This window comes from Trachurus japonicus, chromosome 23 (genome assembly GCF_045865225.1).
Source record: "Trachurus japonicus isolate A0001 chromosome 23, Traja_1.0".
Lineage (NCBI taxonomy): Eukaryota > Metazoa > Chordata > Actinopteri > Carangiformes > Carangidae > Trachurus > Trachurus japonicus.
The window spans coordinates 4,962,092-4,975,304 of NC_140929.1; the positions used below are offsets into that span (position 1 = coordinate 4,962,092).

General features: G+C 39.1%; 1 protein-coding gene across 2 annotated transcripts in view; it reads right to left on the reverse strand.

The window, feature by feature from the left end:
- The window catches only part of vezt (vezatin, adherens junctions transmembrane protein), a 28,711-nt gene that overhangs the window by 2,555 nt on the left and 12,943 nt on the right, over window positions 1-13,213 (reverse strand). For both annotated transcript variants that reach the window (XM_085769283.1, XM_085769284.1), the window contains exons 7-11: window positions 10,596-10,743; window positions 6,724-7,169; window positions 3,890-4,086; window positions 1,277-1,383; window positions 913-1,120 (exon numbers count right to left, since the gene is read on the reverse strand). In XM_085769283.1, the coding sequence (XP_085625409.1) occupies window positions 913-1,120; window positions 1,277-1,383; window positions 3,890-4,086; window positions 6,724-7,169; window positions 10,596-10,743 (1,106 nt within the window). The remainder of the gene's footprint in view (window positions 1-912; window positions 1,121-1,276; window positions 1,384-3,889; window positions 4,087-6,723; window positions 7,170-10,595; window positions 10,744-13,213) is intronic.

Consider the following 13,213-nt stretch of genomic DNA (forward strand, 5'->3'; position numbering starts at 1 on the left):
CTGTTCGCTACGTCTGATCAACAGTCCATTTACAATTAAAAAACACAGGGAAAAATCAGCAAAACCTCAAATTTATTGATGAATTGATCGTTGACTTTGGTTCCATGAGAATATTTTCTTCCTTTTCTATTAAATTGCCAGGAATTATCTGACTATGAGTAGAACTGTGAGTAAGCTGGTCGTTTTTTAATATAACTATTTATTCTACTATTTAATTACTGTTTTGATTATATGCTTTTCTCACTTTTATTATCTGCTTTTACTGTCTACTATTGTGACACCTGAATTTCTCCGTGGGGATTAATAAAGAATCGTTATCATTAAAACCCACAGTCAGTCAGTACTATTATCTGCTACTGGTTTACAAATCACTGAATGGTTTAGGTCCAGAATACATGAATGACATGTTAGTAGAGTATAAACCCAGTAGAGCTCTGAGATCTACTGACTCAGGTCAGATAGTGGAGCTCAGAGTTCAGACCAGACATGGTGAAGCAGCATTTAGCTGTTATGCTGCTCACAACTGGAACAAACTACCAGCAGAACTGAGATCAGCCCCAACTGTGAGCACTTTTAAATCCAGGTTAAAAACATTTCTCTTTTCACGTGCTTATAGCTAAGAACTTAAAACTTTATCTATTTTCTTTTCTTTTACTTTTATTTGCTCTTACTTTTAACTCTGTTTTTAGTGTTTTGTTTGTTTTTATTCTGTCTTATGCTTCTTTTTTTAATGTTTTGTCTTTATGTAAAGCACATTGAGTTGCCTTGGTATGAAATGCGCTATATAAATAAAGATGCCTTGCCTTATCTATCACCTGGTGGTGTGTGGTTGGATTGACCTACTTATTAAAAAAGTAAAATAGATTTTAAAAACCCCTCCCTCTAAGAATGATCAGCCACGCCAGCGCAGACCTTGGTCGTTGAAGAGCAGCTGCTTCCTCTTCATCCTCTCCCCCTCCGACGCGCGGAAGCCCAGGACGGCTTTCAGCTCCGACAGGACGCGGCGAGACTCCTCCCTCTCCCGCCGCTGACGCTCCCGTTCCTCCGGTGACAGCATGTCGGCCCACGAGCCTCTGCCTTCGCCGTCAGAGTCCGAGTCGGACACGTACGCCTCCCACTCCTGACGGGAAAAAAGATTGACAACAGGAAAATGACACAGAGGAGGAAGAGGAGGAAGAGAGGGATGATGGGAAATTTGGTTGTCGTGGTTGTTAAATAAACGGAAATCTGTAGTACGAGGACAAACGAGGTGAAAGGTGAAACGTTGTGAACTCACCAGCTCCTCTGGAACGGGGTCTCGGTCCAGGATCAGGGGGAACGACGGAGGAGGGGCGGGAATCTCGGACTCAGGAGTACCACACTGCTCCAGACCCTCCACAATACCTGCACAGACAAGAGTTAAAGGGATAGTTCAATATTCTGGCAAATTCTCCTCTCACCATAATCCCTATAGTCATAATAGCAGTAGGTTTATTATTATTTAATTATCGGTGCATGATGTTTTGAGATCGGCGGGGCAGAGACGTGAGCTGCTCAGTGAACACAATGGAGGTGAACGGTATCAAACTCATCAAATACACAATCCAATAACTCCAAAACGCTCTGGCGGACAAGTTGTGACCTGCACATTCACCACGCTATGAGATAATCATGTATAATTATGTAACATTATGACACATGAAGCAAATACTCTGAGCTACTTTTGAAATCCCTCCGCCCAGCAGCAGCCGTGTCTGGAAAGTAGTTCCGGCTGCGTTTGCCTCTAAAACAACTCCGTATCGTAATGTTACATAATTATCTTATAGCATGATGAAGGTGCAGGTCACAACTTGTCCACCAGAGCGTTTTAGAGTTGTTCGATTGTGTATTTGATGGGTTGATACCGTTCTTCACCTCCATTGTGTTCACTAAGCAGCTCACGTCTCTGCTATGCCGATCTCAAAACAACATGCACCGATAATTAAAGGTAATGAACCTACCGCTATGACTTATAGGGATTATAGCAATAAGCAAATTTGCCAAAATGTTGAACTACCCCTTTAACACAATGACCTCAGTGACTTGGTATTAGAGCCTAGTGGTCACTGCACTGGGATCTGTTTCTCATCCTGAGCAGCTACTTCCTCCGTCACTAGTGGCAACCGTCTTGAGTCATGGTAAAGGAAGGAGGAAGTCTGGGCTAAAAATAGGTCTATTGTAAATATGGAAACTAATATAGTGGTGAAAAGAGGGGGGGAGGGGGTCGCCGGTCTGTTTCGTATATGTTGTATAGGTCAGTGAGAAACACAGGAAGATGTGTGAGGCAGAAGTTTCTAATCAGATTATGGGGAGCTGATTTTTTGGCACCTATGGATGTTATATTTATAAAAGAAATGTCTAGTTATTGATATTAGAGTTATTTTGTCAGTGTTTAAGAGGAACTATGCACATGTTTTACCTTAATTAAACAACTTTGGAGTAATTGTGATGGTTAAATCAATGACTTGTAACTTGTTCCAGGGATAATGGAGGCTCTCTGCCTTCCACTGAGCGTCTCTTGGCTGAAAACCAACCTTGTAAGATCAGAGCCTACGTCTCACAAACGTAACGCGCCCCATAACCCGTAATCTCTTGTTCATGACAGATAAGACTAAACAAACCCTAATAATATTCTAAAAATGTTCAAGGAAAGAGAGGGGAGATATGAGCTAAGAGGGAAACTTAACTTAAAACAACCAAGAATGAATACTACATTAAAAAGCATGCATATTTCTGTGGCGGGAGTAAAACTGTGGAATAGCTTGACAGAGGATTTCAAATAATGCAAAAACATAACACAATTTAAAAATAGATTAAAACATAGTATGATAGAAAGCTATAAACAGGATTGATTAATTGGGTGTTGATTGCAACTGTAATGCTGTTAAATTATTTATTTAATTTATTTTTTGGCTACATTTGTTAATTATTGGATACTTGTTTCTTTCTATGACTCTGAAATCATGAAGAGATCTAATGGATTTAATGGAATATTGAATTAAAGGGTAGGCATCTATAAGCTAGATAGCTTCAGCCTACACCTTTTAGATCTATTTATGAACTAGTTGAACGAATTATGGTATTATGGAAGGTTGACTGACTGCGATTGGTGCTCAACTGTAAACAATTATGTGTAAAAGATCGAATAAACTACTACTACTACTACTACTACTACAACAAATATACACATGGTAACTCGTCTATGATAGATAACGTTCTCCACCGCTCTATAGACTGATTTCTCGCCGGCTTTGTTGAAAACAAATGCACATGGCTAGGAGGAGGGTTAGCAACCAAACTTGCTTAGTTCCCCTTTAATCGCTGTTTAAAAAGTCTGTATTGTTAATTACCGTAGTTATGTTAAAAGAAATAAAACATAATACAGTAATGGACAGAAATAACAAATAAAAACTTTGCAAAGACAACACAGGAACAAAAATAAAATAAAATAATTGAAAATAAAGATAATTTGATTTTTTTTTTTTTTTTTTCATATCCGAAAAGGAGTGGGAAGAAGTCAAACTTATTTACTCCCACCCATTATTCATAAATGATCTATCATGCTTTCTTGTCATTATAATCTATACAATGAATTAATTTAAGAGTTTATCTAGCTGGATTTATTCTAATATATTATCACTAATCTTTATCTCTCTGATATTTAAGTATACACAAAACTGAACTGGATTATGTTTGGACACTCTTTTAACCCCACATTCAAACTGTTCCATAGTTTAATTCCACAGATAGGAACACAAAAGCTCCTTCTACTTTCTTTGCAAGTGCAGTGATTGATCTTATATCGATTGTTCCCGTTGTAGAATCTCTATACTATATTTATTCTAAAAAGGACCAAGCGTTTGCTGCTCACCTGGACAGGCGTTGTTGGCCCGCCTCAGCATGCGCTCCACCTGGCCGATGGTGTCCTCCCAGCAGCCGGCGCTGGCCTGCATGTGCGGCTGCAGCTGGTGCAGCCGGTCGCTGAGGTCCTGGTAGCCCTCGCAGCTCAGCTCCGTCAGCTCCTTGGACACCATCAGCTTCTCCAGGTCGTCCTCCAGGATGATCATCCTGACCATCAAAGAGACGTTTCATTATTGTTTTCCATTAAATATATTTCATAATCTTTAAAATACACAGGCAGAAATGGGTGTTTCGTTTCGTTTCTTTCGGTCAATACATGTCATTAAAAGAAAAGTAACAAACCAGAAAGAAATGTAATGTGTAATGTTATCGTAATGTTATTGTAATCAATAACAAAAACCGTTAATATATATTTATATTTCAGACCCAAACAAAAACACTTTTGAACTTGGATTTTTTTTTAGAAATTAAGTGCGACGCCAATTTCTTTTGGAAAAAATTATTGCATCAAATCAAGACAAGGTAGAAATGCATAACAAAAAATGGGAAAAACTTACTTTTGAGTGAATGTATACCAAGTAGTTACTGTTAATTTTTGTAGTTTTACATCTTTTTGTAGTTGTTTGTTCTTTTGTTTTGTTTTATTTTAGTTTTCTTGTGCGTGTTTTTTTTTTACTTTTCTGTTCTGTTTTGGTCATGTTTGTTGTGTTGTTGGTTTTTGCTCTGTTGTTTGTCTTCTGTCAGTCTGTTTTTTGATCAGTGTATTGTCGGTTTATACATTGTATATGCCTGTTCCCATTAAAAAAATTAAAAAAATAATGAAAACCGGTTAAAAGAAAAGGAAGTGTAGTAAAAAGTCTGTGAATGAACATGCACACTATAAGAGGAATCTCCCTGATACGATTGAGCTCCTTTTCTACAGTCGATGTCTCAGCTTATGTAACAATAATCTCACTTCTCTGTTGTCGCCGACTTTAAAAATCCTCCTTTAACTCGTCTGCTTCTCTTAATCTCCATCTGGGACTGTAACGGATTTGACGAGGGAACTCGGTGAAAGATAAAAACTTTAACTTACTTAAAGCTCGATGTCGGCCGGTCTATTTAATGCTGCAAACTCATATTTTATTCTCTATCCCAATCTAGCCTTATTTCTTTTTCTTGCTTTTAATTGTTTATTTAATGTTTACAATTTTTACTAATCTGGGTTTTATTTTAATTTTTAATAATTGTATATTTTTATGTTTGTTTCCCGTTTCCTATTCTTACTGTTGGATGTTTTATTGTTATGTAAAGCACACTGAGTTGCCCCTCGGTATGAAATGCGCTATATAAATAAATCTGTCTTGCCTTGCTGCATGAACATATGCCTAATATTAAGTTTTCTAATTCATATTTGACCTTTTTAGTAGTTGTGTGTTATTTAAGTGACTCTTTATTTCAAATATTTGTCTTGTCTTGAATGATTTTTTTTCACTTTTGGACCTTGAATGTTCAGTGGAAAGACGGGATTTGAAGATTTGTACACAATTGTTTCTGTTGCATATTTTTCAATGCACATATTTTTATTCTTTTTTAACTCACTTTCTATGTCCATGTGCACGTTGTCTTTACTTTACTATTATTTTTGGTTGCTGCTGCAGTGACCCAGATTCACAAGACTGACTATTAAAGTCCCATCTTGTCTTTGGGGTGTAAAATGAGGCCACTCATTTTAGGTTTTCTGTCTGTCTGTATGAACTGAATTGAACTGAATGAATTTATATTTATTTAAGTGTCATGCACCAATTAAGGTGCCCAGCCTATAAGGGCTTACAAGACACATTTCATATTTAGACAAATCAAAACAAAATCATCAGAGCATAGACAAAACAAAAACCACATGGAATTCACATAAATAATTCATTTTTTCTTATTGACCAGGCACTTTTTTTTTTATGAAAGTAGCTGTAGTAAAGACTTCTTTTCATTCCAACTTTACCTCATCATCAACCCAAAACAACTGAGGCTTCACATTTTGCATTTTCTGAAACAAAAACTGCCTGGCTTCGTCATATAACGGACAATGAAACACAAAATGCAGCTCATCCTCGATTACTATAGGGATAGTTCAACATTTTGGCAAATTGGCCCATAACCATAATCCCTATAGTCATAGCAGTGGGTTCGTTACTTTTAATTGTCGGTGCAAGCTATTTTTAGAACGACGGAGCAGAGCCACGAGCTGCTCAGAGCTACGCTACGGAGGCTCATGGGATTTCTTGGTTTCCCTCATCAAACTCATCAAATACACAATCCAACAACTCCACAACGCTCTGGTGGACAAGTTGTGACCTGCACATTCACCACGCTATGAGATAATAACACAACGTTACCAGACAGAGTTGTTTTAGAGGGAAATACAGAGACTGCTTGATTAAAAACTGTTCCTGAAGGCAACGTGCATCAGCGGTTTTGCATGAATTTCCCTCTAAAACAACTCTGTCTGGTAACGTTGTGTTATTATCTCATAGCGTGGTGAATGTGCAGGTCACAACTTGTCCACCAGAGCGTTGTGGAGTTGTTGGATTGTGTATTTGATGAGTTTGATGAGGGAAACCAAGAAATCCCATTAGCCTCCGTAGTGTAGCTCTGAGCAGCTCACGGCTCTGCTCCGCCGTTCTAAAAAATAGCTTGCACCGACAATTAAAGGTAACGAACCTACTGCTATGACTATAGGGATTATGGCAATGGGGCAATTTGCCAAAATGTTGAACTATCCCTTTAAACTACATAATGTGCATATCATATATTGAAAGGCATCTGTATCTGTGTGTGTGTGTGTGTGTGTGTGTGTGTGTGTCTCACTCGCTGAGCAGCGCCTTGAGGTGCAGCTGCAGGCTGCGGATGGACGTGTGCAGCGTGTTGAGCTCCCGGCACTTCTCCCTGGCCCGGCCCGTCCTGTCCGAGCCCGTCGACCGCGGCTGCGTCTCGAAGTGCCGGTGGAAGTCGTAGCTGCGCTGCACCTCGCCGAGGCAGCTGGCCAGGGCGTGATGCAAGGGCTCGGTCACCGCGGCGATGGACCGGTGCAGCGGCGGCAGAGCGGGAGGAGGGAGAGAAGGTGTAGTGGTGGTAGTAGTAGTGGTGGTGGGATGAGGAGGAGGATGGGAGGAGGAGGAGGAAGAGGAGGAGGAAGAAGAGGCGTCTGCTTTGGGCGCTCCCTCCTCTGGCTCCTCTATCCGGCGAGGCGACAGCAGCAGGGCGAGCCGACGGAAACACTCAGAGCTTTGTCCCACCCACAGCTGGAACAGCATCTGGAGGAGGACGAGCCAACAAATACCAGCTTTTATTTATACATCGTCCAACTCGTAAAGAAAAAACATATGACGCCATATTACCAGCACCTTCCTCTCCTTTCTTTCTTCCTTTGACCTTTGACATTAGCTGGGTTTCCATTACAGGTTTTCGCAAAATAAAAGCGATATTTAAAAAAAAAAGTACAACTGCTATTTGCAGGTGTTTCCATTGAAAGGCGTTTTGCGAATGAGCCGTAACTCTTATGAAGTCTAGTCTCATATTTTAGTCTATATATATATATATTTATTTTTTTTCTTCCCCCCTTCTACTTTCTTTATTCTTGCTTTTAATTGTAGGTTTATTGTTTCCAACTTTTACTATACTGGGTTATATTCTAATTTTTTAAAAAACCTTCCTTTCCTTTCTTCCTTTCTTTCTTTGACCTTTGACATTAGCTGGGTTTCCATTACAGGTTTTCGCTAAATAAAAGCGATATTTCAAAAAAAATACAACTGCTGTTTTCAGGTGTTTCCATTGAAAGACGTTTTGCGAATGAGCCGTAACTCTTATAAAGTCTAGTCTCATATTTTATGCTCTATTTTAGTCTCTATATACATTTTTTCCCCCTTCTACTTTCTTTATTCTTGCTTTTAATTGTAGGTTTATTGTTTCCAACTTTTACTATACTGGGTTATATTCTAATTTTTTTTTAAAAACCTTCCTTTCCTTTCTTTCTTTCTTTGACCTTTGACATTAGCTGGGTTTCCATTACAGGTTTTCGCAAAATAAAAGCGATATTTCAAAAAAAAAACTGCTATTTGCAGGTGTTTCCATTGAAAGGCGTTTTGCAAATGAGCCGTAACTCTAATAAAGTCTAGTCTCATATTTTATGCTCTATTTTAGTCTATATATGTATATATTTTTTTCACCCCTTCTACTTTCTTTATTCTTGCTTTTAATTGTAGGTTTATTGTTTCCAAATTTTACTATACTGGGTTATATTCTAATTTTTTTTTAAAAAACCTTCCTTTCTTCGACCTTTGACATTAGCTGGGTTTCCATTACAGGTTTTTGCAAAATAAAAGCGATATTTCAAAAAAGTACAACTGCTATTTGCAGGTGTTTCCATTGAGAGGCGTTTTGCCAATGAGCCGTAACTCTAATAAAGTCTAGTCTCATATTTTATGCTCTATTTTAGTCTCTATATACATTTTTTTCCCCCTTCTACTTTCTTTATTCTTGCTTTTAATTGTAGGTTTATTGTTTCCAACTTTTACTATACTGGGTTATATTCTAATTTTAAAAAAAAAACCCTTCCTTTCCTTTCTTTCTTTCTTTGACCTTTGACATTAGCTGGGTTTCCATTACAGGTTTTCGCAAAATAAAAGCGATATTTTAAAAAAAGTACAACCGCTATTTGCAGGTGTTTCCATTGAGAGGCGTTTTGCGAATGAGCTGTAAGTCTAGTCTCATATTTTATGCTCTAATTTTATATATATATATATTTTCCCCCTTCTACTTTCTTTATTCTTGCTTTTAATTGTAGGTTTACTGTTTCCAACTTTTACTATACTGGGTTATATTCTTATTTTTAAAAATTGTGTGTTTTTACGCCTTTTCTCCCCGTTTCCAATTCTTACTGTTACATGTTTTGTCTTTCTGTAAAACACATTGAGTTGCCCCTTGGTATGAAATGTACCATATAAATAAAGATACCTTGCCTAGTCTCATGATATCCCACAATTCTCTTAAATTCTCGTCCCCCGCGAGACTTCACTTTGAGGAAGATGGAGATTCGATTTGGATTTGAGAGGTTTTTTGAAATGTAGGAGTTTCCATTACCAGTTTTTTCTTTATTGCGATATTTAGGTTTTGCATCATTTCTAGGGGTAACGGAAACGCACCTACTGTCTTTTAGCTGTTGCCGTCTTCAGGCTTCTCTACTTCCAAGAACCAAACTGAGGCCACGGAGAATCATCACATGTTCTCGCCACAGTATCACTTTACTCAAAGCTCCGAGGCGTAAAAGAAAAACTGGGCCACAAGACAAAACAATCTGACAACTGAGAAAGTGTTTGCAACATGTTTGCAAGAGACAACAGAGACGAGTGGATTCTGGGTAGAGCTTTCAATCTGAGAACGTTAAACTGTGGTAACTTGGAGGGAACCGCTTCAAATCTCCTGGAAATGTGTAATGAGGAACAGCTTTTATCAAGAGAAATAATTAACATGATACGCAGGTTGCCCTCTTTCCACTGCCACTGGTCTGGTTTGAGCTCAAACAGACTATGTATCCCCCCTCCCACTGATCTATTGAGATAATACGATCTCTGTACACCCTCACCTTTTCTTTTTTCCCCGCTTTCTTCTCTTCCTTCCCCACTAAATTCATGTATTATATCTAATGCAACTGTATAGAGATATATATTTTTATAATTCAACGAATCATGTCCAATTTTCCTGCAATTATGTAAATGCACTTATTTTGTTATCTATCGGTCCTCTGTCTTCACAGACTTTTTATGTTAATTGTTGTATTGTTTTGGGGACTACGGATGTAATTTAGCATCAGTGCTAAATCCGGTGTATTTACAGTGAGTACTCATGCACTCACTGTCCATTAATATGCACTGTCCCGACTAAATAAACAAAAAAAGTAAAGTGTATGTACCACATAATTTGTTGTTCTTTGTATGCGTTTGTTTTTTCGTTTGTTTAGTTGTTTTCTGTTCTTTTCCCCTCTCTTTTTTACTTCATATGAACCAAAAATTGTATTGTAACTATGATTAACTTGATCTTGATTAGTTTAGTTTTTATTTGCACATTATATAACCTGCATAAACAATGAAAATAGTAAAATTAAACATTGTGCAGGAGAGGTAGAAGCCAAAAAAGGCTTATAAAAATACCTTCCTCTATGTAAAAAACAGCAACAACAACAGTGGTGGTCTTCAAAGTAAGAAAATAATACAGACATTCATAACATAAAAAATAGAAAAGAAAGAAAGACAAATTAACATAGAAAAATTAAAGATACTGAATTAATGAAAAAAACCAAAAAAAACAACTTGATCTTGTCGTATCATCTTTGACTCTCTGGCTGCCAATAAAAGTGCAAATTAACTTACAGTTGTGAAGCAATAAGCCTGTGAATATTCTCATTTGTCCAAGTCATAGTCATCTCAAGGAAATTTAGATCGAAAGCAACTGGACTTGGTTATTTGTCTAGGAAGACGTTTCACCTCTTGGATGAGAGGTGAAACGTCTTCTTAGACAAATAACCAAGTCCAGTTGCTTTCAATTTAAATTTCCTTGAGATAGTTGTGAAGCAAAAGTATCATTTAAAAGCAACATTAAACATTATCAATAGCACCTGTTGCTCCTCCCTGAATGACCTCTTCTGGTCTCTGCTGGTTAAGGTTTTAACTCTCGGGCCTCCTCACCTTCAGGGCCGGCAGGCTGTAGTCGTCCGTCAGCTCCTGCGCCTGCTCGTCGCCCAGGTGTTCGATGCCGAGGCCGAGGCCCAGCTCCTTCAGAGGCACCGCCGACACGTAGTTGGTCACGTTATCGATCTCAGAGTTCAGAGGGAACGTTGGAAGGGGTCAAGGTCACATCACATCACGCTCCGGCGAGAAAAAGACATAAAACTACAAATAAAAAAGCTTCATACTGTGTGTCTCTGTGTGTGTGTGTGTCAGAGCAACAATTCCTGGGATTTCCGACCAGGAATCTATGTTTTCCTGCTTACTAATAAAACTCAAACAACAAAAGACTCCTATCAAAAGAAATTCCCCCTCCTCCGCGCTCCAGAGAGATCTAACAATGCTTCACGCAGAGTCACACAGCTCCAAACCACACGACACATGAAAAGAAAACAATACAAAAAGGAATTCCTTTCAAATGAGGAGTTTCTTTCGACATTAAAAAGTGAAAGCTTCGTGCTGCTTTTGAGGGAACTGACTCATCATACGGCTGAAAAAAAACCAAACACTTTTTAATGGGATAGTTCAACATTTTGGCAAATTCTCCTATTACTATAATCGCTATAGTCATAGCAGTAGGTTCATTGCCTTTTAATTATCGGTGCATGTTGTTTTGAGATCGGCGGGGCAGAGACGTGAGCTGCTCACTGAACACAATGAAGGTGAATGGTACTTCCGCCTTTCCCTCATCAAACTCATCAAATACACAATCCAACAACTCCAAAATGCTCTTGTGGACAAATTGTGACCTGCACATTCACCACGCTATGAGATAATCATGTAACATTACGAGGCACAGTTGTTTTGGAGGCAAATGCAGCCGGAACTACATTCTAGACACGGCTGCTGCTGGGCGGAGTGATTTCAAAAGCGCAAGTAGTTCCTAGTATTTGCTTCATGTTACATAATTATTAGTGCTGGGCCGTTAACGGCGTTAACGTGCTGCGTTAACGTGAGACTCTTATCGCGCGATAAGAAAATTATAGCCGTTAATCTATTCTCAAAGTTGTCTGGGGGCTGGGTCAACATGCACCTTGTACAAAGCAGGTCGTGGAGCTGTGCACCGTGGACGTGCACGAAAAAAACAAGAGTCACACCGAATTTCCCTCTGCTGTATTTTTTATTTCAATTAAATGACAGGTAGACCGCTCGGTTCATTGTAAAACATTAATTTATTGACGTAACGTGGTGATTTCTGTACAGAGCCCTGAGGCTGCGCTGCTCTTCTGTCCAGTAAGTTTCACCTTTCATTCAAACTGCGGCTTCCACAGTTGTTAGGTTTCATCAATGAGACCAACATTTATATATTTAAAAAGAATTAAACCACCGGCGGAAAACCTCTAAAAACCTGCGGGTAAGTTACTCTGCTCGTTTTCTCCCCGAGGGATACCGACGGCGACGCAGGCTGACCGCCACGTCAGCTGACCGGTGTCACCGGAGGCAGCTGCGTCTGTGACGAGCTGCTGCTGCTGCTGCTGCTCCCGGTCGGCTGCTCTCACAACGTCGGAGCAAACAGGCGTTATTTGGATAAACTAATCACAAAGTGGGGATCTACACGGTTAGATTCCCTCTGAAAAAATATTAAAACGTAATAAAGTGACATATTAACAGCTCCACAGCGGGAATTAAAACAGCTGCTTTACCACTGTCGCTTGGAGCGAATCACACATGTACAGTAGCCTACATAGTAGGAGTCGTTACATCCGCGCATGTTGGAAAAAGAAGAGCGTCAGGTGCTGCACAGCGTCAGGTAGCCTATAACTTCATATGAACGCAGCTCAAAGCGACCCGGTGCCTCTCGCGGTGACCAAGCTCAGATAAATACATTGGATCAGCTGTAGCACTGCGTGTCCTCCCGCATAAAGCCGCAATATACCGCTCCTAAAAAAAAAATAAAAAAAAGATGCACGTCTCAGACTGTCTGCTTCCCAGATGAACAGCTGACATGTGGTCAAGACGTACAGAGACCTGTCACAGTGTCACCTGTGCATTGATATAAACTTCAACCTCAGACTGTCTGCTTCCCAGATGATCACACAGGGAGATCATGAAGCTGCTTGTGTGATGAGTGTGTTACAGAGTTCTGTATCAATGTTTAGGTTTATTCGTCAGTGCTATGTTGTCATGATAATTAATATATGCTGAGAAACAAGCTTGTAAATCAAACAAATCCTACAGGAAAGACCAATTTATGTTTAATGAATCAAATATTGTTTTGGTCATAGTAATTGATAATAAATAGGCTATGTTTAATTCTCTTCTCTTTTTTTTTTGGAGGGGGGGGGGGGGGGGGGGGGCACAGCTGTTTATTTTTCAATAAGGGGGGCTCACTCTCTCACACTTTGAAAACCCCTGGGTTAGAGCCTATTATGTTATATATACAAATATGAATTTATCGGTATCGGCAATGAGAACCAGGAAATTATGGGTTATTGGTAGAAATTTTTCATATCGTGCATCACTTGAATGCCTTCATCAGAATTCAAATGAGCCATTTTAATCTAGATTAATCTAGATTAACTCCAAAGATTTCAGTGAGATTAATCTAGATTAAAAAAATTAATCTATGCCCAGCACTA